The sequence below is a fragment of the Sarcophilus harrisii genome, chromosome 1 (genome assembly GCF_902635505.1).
Source record: "Sarcophilus harrisii chromosome 1, mSarHar1.11, whole genome shotgun sequence".
NCBI classification, from domain to species: domain Eukaryota; kingdom Metazoa; phylum Chordata; class Mammalia; order Dasyuromorphia; family Dasyuridae; genus Sarcophilus; species Sarcophilus harrisii.
The window spans coordinates 242,645,796-242,669,437 of record NC_045426.1 but is presented as its reverse complement, the minus strand read 5'-3'; the positions used below and the strand labels follow the sequence as shown (position 1 = coordinate 242,669,437).

Genomic DNA, 23,642 nt, shown 5'->3' with positions numbered 1-23,642 from the left:
TTACTAATAAGATGAATGTGAAGAAAAAAATTCAGATTTTAAATGGAAAACAAAAATATCATCCTATTAAAAAATAATTTTATCAGGGAAAGAAATGACAATGACATAACATAACTAAAATGTTGGCATGGAACCAAAGCAATCCTTAGAGGAAAGTTTACATTTTCAAACAAAAGAAAAGTTAAAAAAAAAAAAAAGGTAGAATGAATTAAGCAGTCATCATTTATGGTAAGAATACTAAAAATAAATAAATAAATCTTTATTTGACATTATAAATAATAACTATCTAAAAATTATAATTATTTTTGGAGGGGTAGGGGGAAGAACAGAAATACACTAAAAGCCTTTCCAAAAGATCAAGACTAAAGCACACAAATAAGACAGGATAATGAACTTTTAGGGAATGAGAATAGATAAAGAGAAGCCAAAATTATCTCTATGTGCCAATGACATGAGTTTACTTATAAAATCCCAGAGAGATAAAACTTATCAAAGGAAACAATAAGTTTAATAATGTATCAAGATATAAAATAAATCGACAAAAGTATTAATCCTTTAGTTCATTAAGAAAACCCAATAAGATGAAATAGAAAAAAAAAATCTCATCCAAATTAATTATCAAAAAAGTGAATAAAATATCTAGAAGTCTACCTACCAATAAACTTTGAGACTTGTATGTATACAAATGCAAAACACTCTTTACAATTGGAGGGAGATTAGTTTCTCATGGTTTTACTGCAATTAAATTAAAAATAACAAATAACAATGCCACTTAAACTAATTTACAGATTTGGTGCTCTACAAATCATACTTCCAAGGGACAAAATAATAATAAAATTCATTTGGTAGGAAAAAAATCAAGAATATCCTGAAAAATTTTGAGAAAAAGCATTCATAAACGAAGCACAACATTTTTAGAGTTTAAACTACATTTTAATGTAGCAGTCATTAAAGCTATATGGTTCTCCTTTAAAAAACAAACAACTCCAGAAAAATAGAAGAGTGGAACAAATTAGATAAGCAAAAGAGCATAAACAATTGAAAAATGTTTTCCAGTGTTTGGTAAAACAAAGAGCATAAATTATTTTGGGAAATACCTTCATTTTTGGATAAAAATTGTTGGGAAAACTAGAAAACAGCAGAGTTCTGATTTAGATTTTTAGTTCTAGTGACAAGCAAGATGGTGAATTTCTCATTTTCTCTGAGTCCCTTCAACTTACATCTTCAAATGGATGGATTGTCAGATTTAGAATATTTCTAGTTAAATATATTGAAGAAAGAAGAGAGAACCCTTACAAAAATCATCATCATCATACTTAAATAGTGCTTTAATAAAAGTAACTTATACATACTTTATCCTTACAACAATTCTCTTAGGTAGGTACTATAACTATCCTCACTTTACAGATAGGGAAACTGAAGCTAAAAGAGATTTGTGGATTATCTGGAAAGTAAGTGATGGAAGCAGGAAAGAGCTTTATAAATTCTAATCTTAAAGTATTCATTCAGCACCTCACCTCCACTAGCATCCATGTATACACAGCTGGGATACAATTTAAAAAGCATGCTTGTGCTGGGCCTGTCTTAACATTCCATTCCTCTTGCTACAGAGACTCTGGGGGAGGAACAAACAAAAACACCACTCCAGCTAATTATTTATTATTTAATGCTCAGGGCACACCTGGGAGGGGGGTAACTACTAAAATAAAAGAGAAATAGCACCTCCACACTTCTAATTAAATTATAAAGCAAGAATCATCAAGGTTCTTAGAGAAAGAAGCATCATAAGCAGTTGATTTCAATAACTCAGTGTTTGAAAAAACATAAAATACTTAGAGAAGAATTCCCTATTTGATAAGAACTGTTGAAAAAACTTGAAAGCAGTATGAGAGAAATTAAGGCTTAGACTAATACCATAAACCATGTATCGCAATAAATTTGAAATGGAGATGACTTAAATATTAAAGATCACAATATTTTTAAAAAGTAGAACAGAAGCAGATCAAATATCTTTCATAACTATGAAAGGGTGAATTCTTAGCCAAGCAAGAAATAGAAATAAGCACACACACACACACACACACACACACACACACACAAAACAGTTAATTTTGATTATATATAATTAAAAAGCTTGTGCATGGGAAAAAAAATGCAAGCTGAATAAGGAAAGGAATGGTCAATTGTGAAAAAATATTTGTATCTAAAGTCTCTAATGGTTTCCAAGGTATACAGACACTAATTGAGGAGGCTATTAGAATAGTTTTTTCTGGTACAGAGTAAGTATTTAATAAATGTTTATTGAGCTGAATTGAAGAGATGATGATAAGAAAGCAATTAGCAGAATTACCAAGTCCCATCAAAGATATAAGAAATATGAACTCCTTACTACAGATAATATTAATGCATAGGAAAGTTCAATGTAAATATATGTTTTCATTTAAATCAAGTAATCGACTGATCACGGAAGGCTTACTGGATAGAGAGGGTAAACCTTGGAGTTAGGGAATTATTCATTCTAGTCTTGTCTTTGGCATATGCAGCAGATGGTAAAGTGTGTAACTCTGGACAGTCCTGTTAGATTTTCAATATTCTTGAAAATTCCAAAAGCCAATATTATATAGGTTTGTTTTTCATCAGGATCTATGAGTGAGTTTCCATACCAAAAAGTTCCTACAATGAAGTCATGGGTCTGTATAAAAAAAAAAATCTGGTCTCATTCATTTTAATTCACCAGAAATACTTCATGTGTACTATCTCCCAATGAGCTTGAAGTCAACTCCTGGGAACATTCAGCATCTAGAAGGGGATGTGGTAATTACAAAGAACTATCACAGCTTTGTCAAGAATGAGCCAGGCCAGATTAACATAATTTCTTTTAGTTTTTGAATTATTAAGCTCTGGATTGAAGGAAATGTTATGGTCAAGTTTACTTAGATTTTACAAAAATGTTTGATAAAGGATCTCATTTTTTTTTTTTTTTGAGGAAAACATAGGGATATGAACTAGACAATAATATAATTCAGAAAAAGATGGATGACTAGACTGAGAGTAGTTGTCAGTGATTCATTATCAGTAGTTGCTGTGATGTACCCACCCCAAGAATACTTATGCTTGAATGTCATATAACATTTTTATCAGTGACTAAGATAAAGGAATACATGGCACGTTTATCAAATTTGCAAGTGATAGAAGACTGGAAGCTAATAGTAGTTAGTAGTTAGTAGTATCTGTCAGGATTGTTAATATTTGAGAATCGTTTTACATGTTATCTTATTTGTTCCTCACAATAACCCCTTGAAGTCGTTATTATCATCTCTATTTTACATGTAAAGAAACAGGATGACAGAGTTGTGACTTGCTAGGGTCACACACAGCTATTAAGTATCTAAAGCAGGATTTTAATGTAGGCCTTCCTAACTCCAGTTACTATCATTCTATCCACTAATCCAGTTAGCTAACTGGACAATATCCCCAATGATCTTGACACAATAGAGCATTAGGCAGAAATCTAATGAGATTTAATTTAGTAAGGGTAAATAAAAACTCATCATTTTCCCAAGTACAGCATGGATAATGCATGATTAGGCAGGAATTTGTCTGATAAAGACCTGGTGAGTTTTTGTGACCTATACAAACTTAAGAGGAGACAGCAATACAATGCGATAGGTAACAAAAAACAAAAAACAAAAACAAAAACAAACTAATTTGATCTATACTTGTCCCAAGAGCTAAAATTCTTGGTTTTCCAAGATTTTCCAAAATCTTAATTTTAACTTTTATTTGATTACTGGGTATTTTGTATTTACTTGAGTTCATTTTTATTGTTACCATTGTTTTTTACTTTGAGGGAAGAGAATCCAGGACAATGGATATATTTGTGAAGGGCTATGGGAAAGGGGAAAACAGTCAATTTGTGTCTGGGAGATGTAGATATAAAGGGACTTAAAATATGGGGTGCTGAAATAGTAGACCTTGAAAACCTGTATATTTCTTTCTTTGTTTTCTCTCTTTTTCCCTCTTCAATGGTACTAGAAGATTAAAAGACTATTCCAAGTTAGTTGGATTGTAAACCCCAGACCAAATTCTTTTCTAATGAATGAGGAGCAAATTTATTGGGATTAAATTTGTTTTGGGACCTCAATGGACAGAATATCAGCAATAATGAATGAAAATAAAGTACTTTCATTTGAATCAGAGATATAATCTTTTTATGTGAGTTGCTATTAAATATTTATTTAAATTGAAAACAGAAGAGTTATATATTTAGCATCATCAACTATGTCAGTGATTCCCATAAGGTTGTCATGTCAATTTATTATTTTAAGTGCTGGCTCAGGGCCTACAAAAATCTTTGGAAACCATGGATTTCAAATTTATAAGTTCTAGGTTTGTTGCAACATTGGAAAACACTTGGGAATAAGCCTAACACCATTGCCAAGAATATAAATATACCTCTAAGATGGCATTTACTGAAAAGCAAATAAACACTTAGGATTTGGCCATGTGCTGTAATTGGGTTAACTGGGAAAAGCATATTACTTTTTAAGATCTACATGTTTCAAAGTTCAGTTCAAAGGATACTTATCCTAAATTTGCCAGCAGCTAGTTCCCTGAAGTTATTTAGTACTGTTTTTGTGCATATTTTATACTTCTTTGCTTATATATAGTTTACTCATAAGAGAATATAAGCTCCTTAAGGGCAGGTTCTATTTAATTTTTGTTTTTTGGTCTCTGTACAGGCAAAGTCTAGCATAATGCCTAACACATTATAATCATTTAATAAATTTTTAAAAAAGAATGAAAAATATTTACATATAAACTGTCATGTTATTTATTTACTTCATTGTATCTATGTTTTCAGCTGAATTTTGCATAAAACACTACTTTGCCTTGTTTGGAGAAAAATGCATAGAGTTTAGCAGCTACTTTTAAAAAATAACAATCAACTGAACTTATATAACATTAAAATGAATGCATATCTAAATATGCAGGCCAACAAAATAAGCTCCAACTAAATTAAATTGATTATATTTTATTTGAATAGCATATACCATATAATTTTACTTTAAAATTTTGCTAAGTGAAATAACAATGACTTTTCTGACTTACCAAATCTAAGACAGCAAGTATTATGCAATAGCTACACAGAAATCAAATGTTTCATTGCAAATCATTGTTTTTTCACTTTTATAGCAATCGACCAAAACTAATCTTTATTTGCTGAACTGCCTGGCTTCCAAGCTTGTCAAATTTTTACAAGTGTACTCAGACCCCCTACTAGACTGAAAAGTTCCATGAAATCAGGGATAATGCTTTATCCAAATTTTATCCGTTCTTACTCTGAGCCTGAAATAGTGCATAACACAGAATAGATTTTTTTTTAAACAAATAAATGTTTGTGCAATGAGTGAATAGTTTAGGGACCCCCTAACCTATTTTGTAGCCATGATACTAAATGCAAAATTGTGAGGCAGGTGAAGTTTGTCCTTAGGGTTTTCAGTTTCCTAGTTATATATCCCATTTGATGATACAATCCTGAGGTACTTGGCATATTTTTCCCCCCAAAAAATTTCCTTCTCTAAAAAAACTGGAGACTTATTCTCAGTAAACTGACAAGAAATTAAAGTATTACTTCTCCCTGGGGCAAAAGCCTTAAAATTTTATGACAGAATTTCAGCCAAATAATTAGTCATTTGGGAAGATAATTATTAGGAAAAGATTTTTAAGGTAGGGTGGGATCTTCCTGAAACCTTGAAATCTCATGTAAGCATACTCCAGTTTTAGGTTGCTGCTTGACAACTGGATCTAGACCCATATTCTTGAAACTGGGCTTGAATAACCAGTTTCCAAAGGTCAACTGTGATGTTTGTTACATATGCATATATCCATTTTTGTGTATATGAAGATACAGGCAGATTTAAGTGTGTGCATGCATATATATGTCCATAACATATACATATGTATGTTTTATACATAGGGAGACATAGACATAGACATACTACACATATGCGAAAATGAAATTGTGTTAGTTTTTATCATTGTATCTTAGGAACCTAATAAAGCCAAGTATGTGTATATATATATATATATATATGTCGGGGTGCATATATATATGTTTATGTGTATTTATAAATAGATGTACATACACATAGATGTATATATACATATACATCAATATAGAGAAATGTAAACAGAAAGATAATATAGATGACAAAATTATAAATGTTAAATATTGAACTTTTGAATGAAGGATGGAAGAAAGGTACAAAAATTGCTACAGAATAATTCAATGAATAATGTATAATGATATAACATTAGGGGAGGTAGAAAACAAAAATGGTTAACAGGGAACTGAGACTCAAGTAAAAAAATAAAAGTGATCCCTTATCTGTTTTCATTGAGTTCAAGCTACCAGGACTAAGTAAACTACCTCACAGGGTTATAATGGGTGAGCTACTGGGTTTTTATTTATTTGAAACTAAATGCAAAAATAAGAAAAAAATAAAAAAATAAAGTCAGAAAAAGAAAAACAAAACAAAACAAAAAAAATGTGCCTGTTAGAACATCAGGAAGGATTCAAAATATGTAACAGTAAATTTCCATTTCAAAAAAGCATATATAATAATAGAAGACATTATATTCATGAGTATTCCATTTTTCTTTGTTTCCTTGTATGTTATTCTTTTGTTCTCTGCTGTGCACTTTTTATTTTTCCCCCTTTTCATTCCTGCCATCTACCCCAAAAATGGTATAATTATGCAAGAATATATGTATAAATGTGTGTGTGTAGATGTGTTTTTGTGTATTTAAATACATATACACACCTGCACACATCCACACACACATACATCTATATACACACATATATGCACCTACATCACACTTAAACACACTCATTCATATATATTTATACATACAAATACATACCTCTAAAACAATATTAATATGGCTGACATATAATGTAGATTTTTCTGTTGATTGAATCTTTAAATCTGACTTTGTCTCAGATCAATAATTACTAGTTCTACTTTTTTTCCTAATAAATTTACTCCTTATCCTTATTGTTCTGTTTATGTGCATGCCTTATTTCCTATCCTTGCTAACTCTTCTATTGTAGTTCTATTCCTTAACTTGTCTTGTATTACTTAACTTATCCCTACCCATGGATCCCTCCCTCATTTTCTCCCTCAACTCTTTCCTTCCTTCTTTATTCCATGCACATTAATATTATCCCTAAACACTGTACTGTAGCCCATCTAAGCAAGTTATTGTGAAGAAAATGAGAGAAGTTACAGAACTAGAATTGAGCAGATGATGCCCTAGTTTTTTATAAAGAAGGTGGATATTTTAAATCATAGATCCATTAACTTCAAATCTTGGCAAAATTCTAGAATATGTTATATATTAATATTTAGAGAAAAAAGTAATGATCACCAAGAGGCACCTAGGATAAACAAGAAGAAGGGATGGAATTCATTTTCTTTTATGACAGCATTATGAGATTGACACCTCATTATTTCTGCCCCTTCTGTGATTTCAATACTTACAATAGCTGAGAAATTCCTCTCTCCCCCAAATAGATTCATTTAAAATTTAATCTAATTGGTGAATTTTGATAATTTTCTGGATAGAAGGTTAAAGCATTTGTTTTGTAACTAGCAACAAATGTACTAGGAAAAATTATTTGGAAGCTTCTGTTAATTGTTTATCTAGGTGATTGAGAAAAGCTTTTATCAAATAATTAGATAAGTGAAATTAATTTTGAACCACTGAGAGGATTTGAACATGTTTGAGAGGTAGGACTTAAGATGTGATCTCACCATGAAACTTTATTGTTCCTCAATCCTACTTATGCATTTAGTCATTCACTGACTCAGCTAAAGTTCAATTTCAATTCAGGTGATTTCTTAACCAGACAGGACATTTTAAATTTCATATTGAGACTCTGTAACCAAGCCATTAAACAATTCAAACCATTATTTATGATTTTTTAAAAATATTAAATAAAAATTATTTGAATTGAATTTAATATATCCATCAATATTGTTTCTAATGTAAACCAATTCTCATCACAAGATCTAGAGTAATAAACAAAGCCAAGAAATGATAACCATTTTCACAAATTCATCAAAGTAAACATTAACAATAAACAGTCTATGACAGTGGTTCTCAAAGTATGGTCTAGAGAATCCTGGGGAATCTCTGAAATCCTTTTAGAAGGTCTACAAATTCAAAAATAGTTTTTATTGCCAATATGGTAAATGTCTATAAATATAATCCAGATAAACAAAAACACTTTGGAGAGATCCTCAATAATTTTTAATAGGATAAAGATACTGAAAACAAAAGTTTGAGAACCACTGGTCTATGAGATAAGAAGATAATAGACTCAGAACTGTAAGAGACTTTAGAATCCATCAAGATCAACTTGAAGATGAAGAAACCAAGGTTACTAAGTAAGGAATTACTTGAACCCAAGTCTTTCTGTCTCCACATTCAGTATGGTATTCACTCTTCCCCTCTGTGTAGTAGGAAAAAATACATTGAATATATAAAATGATTTTAATGTGAATGAACTAACATATTGGTAGCACTATAAGTAAAGAACTTTAATTTATTCACTGCATACTTGATACAAATAATTTTGAGTATAATTTCAAGTCTGACATCACCCATGGATTTAAGAATTCAGATAGCTACTACTGAGGTTCCAGATTTAATAATCCTCTCAAATCATCACATGAAAGAATAACAAATATATCATAGCTCAATACAACACTCACACCCCAGCAATCCCTTATTTTTTTTTTTTTTTTGCCCATCAGAGAGAGAAAAACAAAGAGGCTTAATTTGATTTACAGAGTGAAAAACACCACTAAATGTACTTTTTGTCAAAGGAGGGGGGCAGTGCTGGGAGGAGAGTTCATCCAGCTGTTTCTCATCTATGTGCCATGATTCTCTGTTTAGTTTACACTATTAGACTCAAAAGCTTTGCTTTAATCTTAACTGCTACAGTATGCCTTATAGTAGATTCTATCATGTAGCTCCTTGATAGGGTTTCAGGCTTTGGCAAAGACCCATCTTTCAAGCTGTCCATTACCATATGGGTAGTAAATGCATCCAACATTTTTTCATTGGCGCCTGTATCATTATGTCTTGTCACCAATGGTTTCTTCGATTTTTCAGTAAATTGTTACATATAATGTGGTTTGAAGCTGATGAGATGATCTACCTTTATAAATATATGGCCAATCCTCTTAGGTCTTCACATCTCTTTTTGCTAATGACTTAATATCTGAGGGAAGGGAACCGGGAACTTTTTGGAGAAAAGCAGTGCAAGAATAACATAACAAAAGGAAAACTTCAAGCTTCCAGAAATCTGTACTCAGTAAAGCAAGTGTAGAAAAAAGGGGGGGAGGGGTAGCGAAAGAGATTGAAGGTCATACCTGATCTATCTTCATTCTGTGAATCACATCTCCGACACAGTTCTGGGATGGTCTTGAGTGATGTTACTGAGTACTAAATGGGAAACCAGAGAGAAAAGAACATGTGAAATGATAACCAAAAGTAGATTAATTTATTTGCTCAAATAGTGACACAAATCAGGACAATAAAACCTAACTCCCTGTAAGGAGAGATTCAGATCACTTGCATGATTTGGAATAGTCTTGGATGTTATAAAAACACAGAGGTAGACAGAGAAACAAAATAAATTTAATAGTTTGCCTTCATTTCGCTCTAGAGTGTAGCCTGTGAAAATGATATCATCTCTGTACTTAATACAATCTGAGTGCTGCTTAGCTTTGAGTATTTTTGTGTCTCATGCACATAATCCACAGAAAATAATAACCCAAAGTTAAATTGGGAAACTTTCAAGAATCACATTAAATGAAATGCACAATAAAGGATTAGGGTAGTTCATGAAGGACTATGAACAGTCTGGACATCCATCTTTGTATGGACTTCCTAAACTGTCCTGCCTTAACCTATGAAAAAAAATACCACTGTAAAAGAAAAAAAAATCTTCAACAGGATGGAGACTGGGAGCACTAATATTTATTTGAACAGGAAAGGGGCTTCATTTTCAAATAGTTATATGGCAGGGCAAGAGTCTGGCATCAACTTAGTAGCTGACTACCAGGATAATATTAAATTCTATCCAGTTAACATATTTTTCATTTAAAAAATATCTTCTGTATTTAAGGAACTGTGCTGGGAGCTAGGGATACACAAAAATGAACTAAAATAGTCACTTCAAGAAGCTTACAATCCATCATACATGAAAGAATATAATACAAGGCAGAATGTAAAAATGCAAAGGAGAGGTCAAAACAAAATACTCTGAGGAGAGGGACTAAAACTTTTATTTGGAAGGAAGAGTGGGTTGAGGTGTGTGCATGTGTATGTGATGGAAGGAGGAAGAAACTAAGTTGAGCATCCACAAGTGGAAATGTAAAAGGGAGTGGAATCATAGCCATAGGAGATAAGTGTGAACAAAGACAGAAACAGAAGAGATGAGATCATTAAATAAAGGTCAGAGGAAAAAGTACAGAGCATTGGGGCTTGGCCAGTCACTGTTCATGGGGAATGAGGCATCTGTTTGTTGACCTTAGAACATTTGAGAAGTCTGTTGTCTTCCTGGGGCATGCATCCGAGCCATAACAAATAACCATCCAAGACTTATCAAAACAGATGACTACTACTGATTTCTGATGATTCATATGGGCACACTTTATACTGCCAGAAGGAATATAAAAAAGAACTGCCAAAAACTACAAAGTACAGGGCAAGAACTAAAAACTATAGGGGCTCATGCTGTGTTCTCCATTGTTGTCCACTGAATGAAAAGATGTTGAAAAGAAAAAAAGAAACTATGGATATTTGTAAATAATGTGGTATCCGAGAATAACATTTGGATTACTGGACAATGGCTTAGAATACAAGGATGATAAACTCCTAGTCAGTAGCTAACGAAAATTGGCAAAATCAATTTAAAATTGTTCTTGCCAGGTATTTTGCTAATCTAATCAAAAGATTACAACTAAAAAGGATGTGGAAAGGGAGTTGTTTATGTTTATCTATTAAGCTGGATACCATAGAAAGTAGGTTTTTAAGAAGAATAACAGTTGAGACCCATAGAAATTCACAGGAGACAAATCAAGAAAGGATATAATAAAATCCACGGTCTCAAAATTTTATATAGGGATGCCAAAAGATTAGTTAATAAACTGGAAGCCCTACTACAAGAAGAAAAATTTGACCTCACAGGATATATATAACTGAAACTTGAAGAAATGAATGAATTTCATTACTGGAACATGTCTATGGAATGATATATCTATTCAAAGAAATAGCAGAGGTAAAATAGGGAGGATGAACAGCATTATCTTTTTAGAAAGCATCTTCATCAGGAAATCTAAGAACAAAATAGAAACATGATGAAAAACATTTGGGTGAAAATCAAGGCAAAGAAATAAAATCACTTATTTATCAAGAGAATACATAACAGACTACTGGAGATAAGTAGACAAGATTGATATATTAGAATAATATATCCAACATCCCTTCCTCTAAAAAAAAAAAAAAGAATACAGAACTGATGGGAGACTTTAATTGTTCAGACATCTACTAAATCTTTCCCTCTCCCTCACCCTCTCCCCTATTCCTACCTCCTTCCCTCCCTCTCTCTTTTCCTCCTTTCCTCTCTTCCTCTCTCTCTGTCTCCCTCCCTCTCTCTCTCTCTCTCTCTCTCTCTCTCTCTTTCCCCTCTTCCTTTTTTTCCCCTTTCTCCTCTTTATCCATTCCAAGAAGATCATCTAATAGAGGGACTAAAAGAGAAAATTCTAAATCTGATCTAACAGGGAAAAACTGGTTGCTGTCATGGAAATTATGAGAATCTTTGGGAGGCAGTAACCCTCTTCTCCTAGACTTTATGATAAAGGCCAGACAGACATAATAGTCTAACATATGCCTTAGACATTGGGAACATAGGTTTCAAGGTTTTGATAAGAATGGATAGGACCTCATGAAATAAACTTCTTCAAAGGCAGGCCAGGAGAGATGGGAGATGATCAAGAATGAAATTTTCAATATATAAAAGGAAGCAATTCTAATAAATACGAAAATCAGGAATTATCTGAAATGCCTAACTCATAGACAAGGAATTCACCAACCAACTTTTTTAATGCAAATTTATAACATAAAACAATAAAAAGATGATTTAAAAAAATGGAGATGAGTATATGAGAACTACCCAGTCCCTAAAAAAGTGTCAGTAACCATAAAACACAAAATGAACAGAGGAAGAAAAGTCAAAACAAAAAGTTACATTGGGAGAAAGAGAAGATAGAGGATTCCTGCATGGAGTATATTATGTGACAAAAAGCATCGAAAGAAACAAGGCAGAGCTACTTGATTTTGATTTTGTTATAGTTGTCATTTTTGCTGCCAAGAAGAATGGACTTTTCATTAAAAATGGCTGAACAAAAATAACTAACAAGATATTCATATCTAAAAAATAAAATAGTAAGAAAATAAATGTCTTAGATGAATTGAAGCACTGAAAAAACTCATGAGTACGATTGCTGTGCCATTATCTTTTTTTTTTATTAATTTTTAATTTAAATTTGTAGTTTTTCACTTAAAATTATTTAATTTTTAAAAAAACCAATCTTTTTTCAATTTCAATGTAATTTATTTATTTTGTTTCCATAGAGCCACCATCAGTAATATTTGGAAGAATTAAAACACATATTACAAGGACTTGAGAAAAACAAATACAGTTTTAATTTTCAAAAAAAGAGAGCTATAGGCCAGAGAGCTTGATTTCAATGTATTGTTAAAGAGCTAATTAAAAATAACTAGAAAAGAAAGCAAGGATTACAATGGCCACTATGGCTTTATCAAAAACAGATTATGCCAGACAAATATTATTTCCTTTTCTGATAGATTTATTAAACTGTTGAATTAGCGGAATGCTGTGGTAATAGCTTACCTGGATTTTTTAAAAAAGCATTTCATAGAGAATCCCTTATTGTTCTTGTGGAAAATACAATAATATGTTGCATGAGAGTGCAATATTCTAGTCCACAAATCTCCATATTTTTCACACTTTTTCATTAAATGGCCAGACTCAAAGAAACCTTATGACTGGTTAAATGTCAAATTCACTGGCAGTCTTCAATCAAGTCTTCTTTGAAAGTATGTGTTTGTCTCTATGCACTTTTATCAGTGACTTGGGTGTAGATGATGTGCTCATCAAATTTGCTAATGACACTAATCTGGAAGGTGTAGCTAACACATTAGACAAAAATCTAAAGATTTCAACAGTTTTGCTGATGTTAAGAAAATGAAATTCAGAAGTGACATGTAAAGCCTTACAATTGGTTTTGAAAAATCAACTTTATAGGCATGAGATGAGGGAAGTATGGTTATAAAACAGTTTGTCCAAAAGATATTTCAGGGTTGATTTGGCAATTGTCAATGCTGTAAAATTATCCATGCATATAACTTGTAAATAAAAAGGTATAATTAAAAAAAAGATATTTCAGGGTTTTAGCATGTTACAAGCCCAATGAAGTAGCAATGTGTCAATGGCCAATAAACCAAAAAATCTTGACTTGTATTAATGGAAGCACAGCCTCACGTAATAAAAGGGTTGTGTTGTCTCTGTACTAAATCCTAGTCAGACTTTGTCTGGAATAATTTGTCCAGTTTAGGAAATCACAGTTTAAGAAGTGTCCAGGATTTTCTGGATAATCAAGGCAATCAAGATGGCAAATGAGTTTGGAATTCATGCTACATGAAGATGGATTGAAGGAAATAGTGATGTTTAGCTGGAGGAGCAAAAGCTTTAAGTAAACAAAGAGAGTTATCTTCAAATATCTAAAGGACTGACTTGTGTAGGAAATATTAGAATTGTTCTGTTTGGTCCCAGAAGGCAGACCCAGGAACAATGGGTAGGAATTGCAAAGAGGCAAATTTAGCTATGCTATCTGGAAAGCTTTCAAAAAATAAAATGAAATATTCCAGGAAAGGATTCCCATCCTTTAAGATCTTCAAGACTGGATAAGCATTTGTTAAGTATAACTGGAATTTCTTTATTGTACTGGTCCAACTATTTTTCTACTAAGGACCCTTTCAAGTCTAAAATTCTATGCTTCTGTGAAGAGAACAGACATTGGGCATGGAGAGTAGTCAAGACATTTAGAGTATATGGTGCATGACATAAAATATTCCATAAAATATATCTGATAAGGTAAGTTGGAACCAGTCTGCATAGGAACTCAAATTTCTGAAGAGTTATTTTAGGCTTTATTCCTCATGTAACAGTGAACCACTGAACTTTTTAAAGCAGAAGAATAGTAGTATTATGTCGAATCAATTATAAGGAGGAAAGATTGAAAGTAGCAAGAGAGGTAGGATTTGTTACAATTGTCAAGGTGAAAGGCGAAGAAAGTGGATGTGTGGAAAAGAGACAATGCATACAGAGATATTTCAAAGGTAAAATCAACAAGATTTGAGAACTGGGAGATGTGAATGATGAGAAAGACTTAGGATTTGAATATCACTGAAGCTTTGAGCTTGAGTGACTAAAATATGATGGTACAATCAGAGTTAAAGAAGTTGGGGACTTACTGTGATTTTAGGGACAAGATGAAAAGTTCAACTTTGGAATTATAGAATTTGAATTATTGACAGGCCATACATGTGCAGATGTTCATTGGGAAAGTTGGAAAAATATGACACACTATGATATTGGAAATAAATATTTGGGAGTCATTCACACTAATTTCAGAAGCAAATAATTCCTTTTTATGTTACCAAAACAACCTGAAAATTAATAATTGCCAACAGACTGGGGAATAGTTGGACAAATTCTGGGTTATGAATGCAATAGAAAATTATTGTCTCTTGGAAAAAAGCCAAATATTTGTAATTCACAAAGAAATAGTAAGGTTTGTGAGAACTGAGACAGTGTGAAATAAATATGTTATACACAATGATATAAAAATATAAAAAAACATAAAAATTCAGAGAAATGCAAAGAGCAATATCAACTTTGACCACCTGACTACAAAACATATCTTTCTTCTCTTGGGAAAGAGGTGATGACAATGTAGGGAATGAAGTATATGCTGTCATCTATGATCAATTTTGTTTTTTTAATTGTACTATTTTGTTACAAGGAAAGGTTCTATTGGAGGGTATTTTGGAGACAAAACAGCAAAAGGAAAAAAAAAACAATTTTTTTAAGCCAATAGAATGACTGTCTCACTTTTTTAAAAAATGGGAGAAAAAATACCAAATCTAAATGAAAAATAACTAAAAGAATGGTTAGAATTACTAAAATATAAGATATTGGTTATAATTTCCCTAGAAATAAAAAACCAAAATAAATTTTATGTTAACATTATGATTTATCAGGACTAGATTTGATGTCAGTCATTTGGATTATTCCTATAAGCAAAAATTTTATAAAATAGGAAAAATATGTTTAGGATGAAAATATATGTATATGTATACACACATATGATTAAGATACTATTTTTCTTTTTAAGTTCAGGGAATTTTTTCCTTTAATCATGTGTATGGTTTAACCTATAAAAATACAGTTTTCCAAAAATAGAATGCTTAAGACTATCACAAATGTTATTTAAAAAAAAATGAACACACATTTAAATCACTATGTTTTCAGAAATCCATAGCCCTCATCTAAAAAGGAAGAGAGGAAAAATGATATGAAAAGGTGGGGGGGAAGAAGTCCAATATAAAAGAAAAAATGGCTGAAGGAGATCCTTAGATTACTACAATTGCCCTAAAATTTAAAGAATGTCAAATTACCACATGCTGTTTAACAAGGCAGATAATTTTAGCTAGCTGATTATTGAGTGATAAAAGCACAACATCTTAAAAGAAATGTACTACAGCTTTCAGTATAATAGTAGGAACCAACAGATTGCTGGGTCCGAAGGTGGTGTAAGACTTAATTCACCAACTTCATGTTATAAGCAATGTAAATTTTAAGAGCTTCCAAGGCATAAAAGTGAAGTGTCAAGTTATTAAGTACAGAAATTATTTCATTTTTGTGATGCCACAAGATACCACTTGGGATGAGCATTCCACAAAAACACTTATGTGTTCCAATTTAAACACTCAAAGATACAGGCTTTCCTTATATCTAAAATGACTCATTATTTTCCCTATATTCTGACATATTTGGCTTTGGTAAATCAGAAACACAGAGAAATTTTTGTTTTGTTTTGTTTTTATCTACTAGGTACCTTATGTTTTCAAGAGAAGAACTAGGTCCCTTAGGAATATGGTGGCTTCTTGAGACCAGCTGGTACAGGTTAAATAATTATTGTCTATAATTAAATTAGAATTAGGCATTTTGTAATCCATTGCCATATGTCCTACCCAAGTACCTACTTTTTTCTCCTCTTTTTTTCTCTTCTTCTTGAAAGAAAAATTGGTGTATGAATATGGTTAAAATTGCATTCAAATCTTGTTAAAGGCTGCACATTTTATTAGATTTAATCATGAAACTCATTGCTAGAACATCATTTATACTTTTAAGAACATTCCAACAATATCCTAAAGTGAAGATTAGTAAAAACTAATGGGATCTTTTAAAGTATATTATTCGGAAAGGTGAATGTACAAATCAGAAATGTAGTCCCTCCCCAAAGTTTACCACCCCAACTCTCATCTAAGAATAGCAAGCATTATTTTATTTTGTTTTTACATATGTGGGCTATTAGTCATAAGAGAACTAGAGGTAGAGAACCATGCTACACTCATTTTTTAAAGTATGTAGTTCTACTTTCAGAATTACTGGCTATAGTTATATTAAAGCATAATGCACATGCCCTTTATATCAAATCTTTTTTATCTCCATGTTCAATTATCTTGCTTCCACTTATTCTTGGTATCCTTTGTACTCTGAAGTGTAAAGGGGTAGAAGGAATAAAAGTAGTTGAGAATACAGAGAAACTTCCTCATCTCATGATACCCTAGTTTCATTGTTTTTTTTTTTAAATGGTTATAGAATGATAGCAGTCTCTTTAATATACCTAACCTATACTTATTTCCCATGAGTCTCTGATAAGTATTTTTTTGTTTGAGACTACATTTGGAATGCTTTGTTCTTTTCCTCATCCAAATTATACCTATCCTTCAAAAGCCAGCTCATCTAACTTTCCCGAGAAGTCTTGACTTAGTCCAAAAGGACTTCCAAAGAAAAGATACTCTATCATATAGTTTAATGTATAACTAAATGCTTCCTTTTTTAAAACTATTGTTTTCATATAACTTTGATAATTAAATTCAATTTTAAACATTAAGGTCAGAAAACAAGGTCTTATCTATGTACCCTTTATAATACCTACCATAACTGATCTCATTGTTGGGACATATTAAGCACTTTTTGACCACTATACATTGTCAAGATATTTGGAGATAACCCTGTTTTTCATAGTTAAGCCCTAACAAGTAGGTTGTGGCCTCAGTTTAATATAACAACAATGCTTGGTATTCACACTGTGGATGATCTCATTATGTGATAAAATGTATTGCTTAGATCAGCCCCAGGTGTTCCCTGAGGATTTATGATTCTCATAACTTTCATAACTATTTAGATTTGTTGGAGTTTTCCTATTTTCCATGAAGTAAGAGGCAGAAACAGTCAATGTGCTATAGCAGAAAGTGATTAGTCACCTATCCTGACTCTCTGAACAGCTCCTACACTTATAAATGCTAAGTGAACCAAATCAGGAGCTGCACTCCTATTCTGACCACTCCAACTCTGGTTTTGTACCTCACTGAAAGATCACAAGGCTCAACAACCCTAAATATGTGAATTTTACTAGGCTTGAGTTCATTTAAAGATACCTTAAACAGGGAAAGAATCTAAAATAATAAAAATCTCATAGAATAAAAAAATATAATGAATGAATAAAAGTTAAAGCATTCATTAAGTACTACTATGGAGAAAGCACTGTGGTAAATATTGGAGATATTTATTTATATTGGAGATATGAAGAGGAAACCAAAACAGTCTCTGCTGTCTAAGAGCTCATATTCTAATGGGGGAGACAACATATTTAGGAGATTTCAGGAGCAGGGAAGAGGAAAAGGCCCAGTAGTCCATAGAGAAGCAAGACATATTAGGTAATTATGCCAAACAGATTTCCACTACAAAAGAGCATTTCTTTAACATAATATCCTTGTAATTCTATGATTGTGAACCACGTAGCAATGCAATTTTAATTACAATGCTAATAATTGTGGCCACCAGGAAGGTTGAGGTTGCAGATCTTTTGAATTCAAGAGTTCTGAGACACAGTGACCTATAGCAATTGGATATCTATACTGTTTTTAAAAATTATTTATTTTTAATGCACATTGCTTTATGAATCATGTTGGGAGAGAAAAGTCAGAGCAAAAGGGAAAAACCATGGGAGAGAGAGAAAAAAAAACTAGAAAAAAGAAGTAAACATAGCATGCGTTGATCTACATTCAATGCCCTTTATTCTTTTTCTGGATGCAGATGGCATTTTCTGTCCAAAGTCTATTGGGATTGCTTTGGATCACTGAACTCCTAAGAAGAACCAAACCTTTCACAGTCAATCATCACAAATTCTTGCTGTTATTGTGTACAATATACTTGTTGTTCTGCTTGTTTTGCTGAGCATCAGTTCGAGTTATTCTTTCCAGGCCTTTCTATAAAATCAGCTTGTTCGTCATTTCTTATACAACAACAATATTCCATAGCATTCATAGACCACAATTTATTCAGCCATTCTCCAATTGATGGGCATCCACTCAGTTCCTTTGCTACCACACAAAGAGATGCTACAAAAATTTTTGCACATGTGGGTCCTTTTCTCTTCCTTATAATTTCCTTGGGATACAGACCCAGTGGTGGCCCTGCTGGGTTAAAGAGTATGCAGAGTATTACATTTTGATAGCCCTTTGGGCATATATACTCAGTTTGATAATAATTTAGTGATACCTTCCCTCAGAGTGGGAGCAACAAGATTGCCTTGCCAAGGAAGGGCAAACCAATCTAGGTCAGAAGCTGGTTAAGATTCAAGATTTTCTGCTAAGGAAGAGGAATCAGGCCAGTAAGTAACACTCACACTTCCATTCTAGATGAGATAAGGAAATCTAGCTTTAAACATGCAATTATTATTTTGGTTGAATTAAAAATATAAATAACCCTAAATTCAATAAAATGATACATGGCAGGTATAAATAAACAGGCTGTAGCATATTAGCAAGGAAAATACATCTATTAAAAATGTCTAAATATGCACATGAGAAGCAATGTAGCATAGCAGATAGAGATCTCTTAAATCCAGGAAGACCAAGATTCTGGTCTTGATTCTGACCTTGATTCTGACACATATTGAATATGTGACTATATGCAAGATCCCTAAAACTCTCTGTGTTCTGGTCAACTATCCAAAACTAAAAGTAAGAAATGAGCTGATGATCTGTATCGGAGAAGGGAATTTAAATTTCCCACATTGATGAAATTACACATCTGGGATAATTTTTTAAAGAGAAAAAGAGAAAAGTCTTAGCAACTAGTAAGAATAAGAAACAACAGATGGTCAGTGTGGAAATAGAAGTATTCCCAGAATAATAAAAAAGCCTCAAAAGCATTATATTAAAAGTTTTATTGGCAAACATGGACAAAAATGGAAAAGGATGCGAATGTGCTACACTCTTTAGAGAAGAAAGTAAGTGCACACGTGGATGACATCCCCAAACTTTGAAATATTGAGACAAATATTATCATAATTTGGAAATAGGCAGGTTTGGTTTCAGACCATCACAATAAAGCAATTCACACATTTTTTTTTTGCTTTTCCAGTGCATATAAAAGTTATATATTTCACTATACTGTAGTCTATTAAGTATATAATTTAAAAATACCTTAATTAAAAATATTTTATTGCTAAAAATGCCACCCATCAGCAAAACCTTCAGTAAGCCATAATTGTTTTGCTATTCTAAGATAGAAGCTACCTGAGCAGGGTGGTGGTTGCTGAAGGTTGGGATAGCTGTGGCAATTTTGTAAAGTAGGACAATAAAGAAGTTTGCCTCATCCACTGACTCTTTCACTTGAACACTTAAAAGTAATTGTAGGATTATTAATTGACTTTCAATACTATTGTTTCATAGGGAATAAGTAGGCCCAAAAAGAGGGAAAGAGACTAGGGGGGGAAAAGCCAGTCAGAATAAATACATGCAACTTTTATAGATTAAGTTCATGGTTTTTTATAGGTATGTTTTGTGATCCCTCAAAACAATTACAATAGTAACATCAAAGATTACTGATCAGAGATCATTATAACAGATATAATAATAATGAAAAGTTTGAAATATTTTGAGAATTATTAAAATGTGACAGAGACATGATGTGAGCATGAAACTGGAACAATCATACTCACTGACTTGCTTAACATAGGGTTGTCACAAATCTTCAATTTATAAAAAAACCCCACAATTACCGCAAAGCACAATAAAGTGAAGGATAATAAAACATGGTTTACCTTTTTTGACCAATTTATTCTTTAAAGGCCCTACCTTCTCACCTCCTTTTCACTCTTCTGGCAGGTATCTTTTTCCCCTCACTCTCTGACTTTCATTCTACTCTAAGCAGATTCTTCAAGTATTTTCTAAACCCCCTTTATTTTAGCCAGAATTTTAAATTCATTAAGATGTGAATACTAATGTAGTTGGCGGTGGGTGGGAAGGAAGTATAGTAGAGCAGAAGACTCATTATTTCTCAGCAGGTTATATTTGCTTTTTCTCTAGTCTTTACTAACTCAAGATAGTCATCATTTCAGAAATGACCCTTAAGTTCAGTTCTAGAAATTGCATATACTTTATGTAACACAAGAAAACCACGCATACCTGTCTGTGTTAGTCAGTTTTGTAACAGTGCCATTCAAAATAGCATTTACAGCATGCATGGGATTCACAAGTGCAATGACTTATTTTAAGAAATTCTGTGTGGAGACCTGGACACTCTAACTATTCTTTAGGACTGTAAATCTTTGGCCTGTATTTCCTAAAATGAGAGCCAGTTGGGTGAATGTGCAGACATTACTCAAATGGAAATGAGCCACATAATCTTAGGAACCAAAAATTCCAAGCAGCCAGAGCCTTTTAAACATGTTAAGGTCCCATCAGATTTCTAAAGGAAAAATAATTGAAATCAGCCAAACAACCACACTAAGGTTCATGAATTACTCCTACATAGCATTCCAAAAGGCAGACACAACAGCAGGAGTTCAGGAACAAGAAAAGACAAAATTAAAAGGAAGAGTACTGAAAGATGGTAAAAATGAAATTTTTTAGAAATGATTATTTTTATAACTTGACATGATGTATATGGGTGTAGTTTTTTTTTCTGATTATACAAGCTAAACAACCTTAGATTTCACAGGATCACAGATTTAGAGCTGGATGTGGGCTCAAAGGCCATTGATTACAACATTCCAATTCTATAGAAGGGAAAATTGAAACTAAGGGAGAGTTAATTTTGTTCTAAGTCATGCAGATTGTAAGCTTTAGAGCTGGGATTTGAACTCAGATGCTTAACACCAAATCTACCTTCTCCTGCACTTTAATACTTCCTTTTAATAGCCCAAGTTAAAAAAAGAAAAGCATAACTCCCTTTACCTCCTATCTTCTGCAACATACTTTCTCATTAAATAAAACCCTAAAGGACTCCTCTCCATTTAGAGAAGCTTAGAAGAAATATGCCTTTTAAGCTCATCATTGCTTAGTTTTTCCCTTATATCATGAATGATCCTTAAGAATTGGATCCTGGGGAAATAGTCCATAATTAGAATCATTAAGCCTATTTAGGGTGGTTGAGTAGTGGGTACAAAACCAGAGTTAGTATAATGGGAACAAGTATGCAGCCCCTGATTTGATTCACCTATATTTATAAGCATAGGAGTTGTTCAGAGTGTCAAGAGAGGTGGTTGATCACTTTCTGCTGCAGCATGTTTGGTGCTTCTAATTCTCAGGTCCCTAGAAAATATGGAAGTTCTAACAAATGTTTACTAAGTGCTAATTAAATGCAAGATATTGTAAGGGAATACAAAAATGATTTATATAAATTTGCTGTACTTATAGTTGCTACTCAACTCCTTTATTTTGATCATTTGCTGTTATCCATTTCCAAACTCCAAGTCTATTTCCTCCATAACTGATTTATTTGCTTTCAGATCCAGTGTTGACCCAGTATCTTTCACAAGCTCTATGTTAGACTCCTTTGTCCCCTTGACCTCCCTCCATTCTCAACCTGCTAATCTTCATCACTAAGGAAAGGTAAAGTTTAGTTCCAATGCCACCTTATATATGACGTCTTCTCTGATTGCCCTCCACTGTTTCCTTGCTTCCATTATCTTGTATTCATTTGGTATATATATTTGTATATACTTGTATAGAGAATACAATTCCACAACAGCAGAGACCTTTATTTTTGTATTCATATCACTAGTGCCACCAAAGAATAAGTACTTAATTAATACTTTTTGATTGAGTGATTGAATTTTATCATATCTAATACTGGGTTTTTAATTGTTACTAAAGAAAGTCATCACTTTTTTAAAAAAAAATCTGTCACTTTAAATTTATGGCACACAACTTTATTTGGGCTCTTGTTGTTTTACAGTACTTCATTGATAATTTCCAAAAAATCATTCCCCAAAGTGATTATTCCAAACTATTTACAATGTAATAAAATTATATTAAATAAAAATGACCTTAAGGAATTAATAGATTAAGTAACAGGATATTAAATAACTGGTGATTTAAAGAACAAAATCATAGAACCAAAAGGAAATTATATTGGTAGAGCCAAGATGGTGGAGTAAAGCCAGGAAGTTGCTCGAGTTCTTCTAGTTTTCTTCAAAAACCACAAAAACCCAAGCCTCAGAACAGAGTTTGATGGAATGAAACCCCTCTCCAGATCAAGATAGATTGGAAGAACTTCAAGAAAGGTCAGTCTCACTGAGGTGGTGTTCAGCCCAGCTCAGATAGACTCTGGGAAAGCCAATGAGAGGGTCTTAAATACAGCAGATCAGCAACTAAGACCCCCTGTCATGGCTCAGTAGTGGAACTGACTAGTGGAGCATTCTCCAGCTCCGGCTCAGAAGGCAAATTCTGGGAAACCATGCTGTTTTCCTGGAGAGAACAGGTAGGGCTACTCCCTGCTAAAAGGAAGACACCAAACATAAGGGAGTGCTATGCTCAAAAACCAAGGCTCAGAGCTGTACAGGAAGCTTGGAACAGCATCCCCTTTCTTCCAGGAGCAGAGGTTGACCATTAAGGAAAGGAAATAATATGAGTAAGAAACAAGAAAGAACCTTAATCACAGAAAGCTACTGTGGTGACAGGGAAGACCAAAATATCAACTCAGCTGAGGGCAAAAGATCAACAGAGGAAATTGCAAAGAGTGATATGAATTGATCTCAAGCCAACGAGGCTTTTTAGAAGTTCTCACAAAAGATTTTAAAAGGCAAATAAAAGAGGTAGAAGAAAAAAATGAGAAAAGAAATGAGAGGTATGCAATAGAGAGTCAACAGCTTGGAACAGGAAGGGAAAAAATT

General features: G+C 32.7%; 1 protein-coding gene across 2 annotated transcripts in view; it reads right to left on the bottom strand.

Annotated features, from left to right (window-relative positions):
- The window catches only part of SNCAIP (synuclein alpha interacting protein), a 190,640-nt gene that overhangs the window by 57,615 nt on the left and 109,383 nt on the right, over positions 1–23,642 (bottom strand). For both annotated transcript variants that reach the window (XM_031939011.1, XM_031939018.1), the window contains exon 3: positions 9,450–9,522. In XM_031939011.1, coding sequence (XP_031794871.1) covers positions 9,450–9,522 — 73 coding nt within the window. The remainder of the gene's footprint in view (positions 1–9,449; positions 9,523–23,642) is intronic.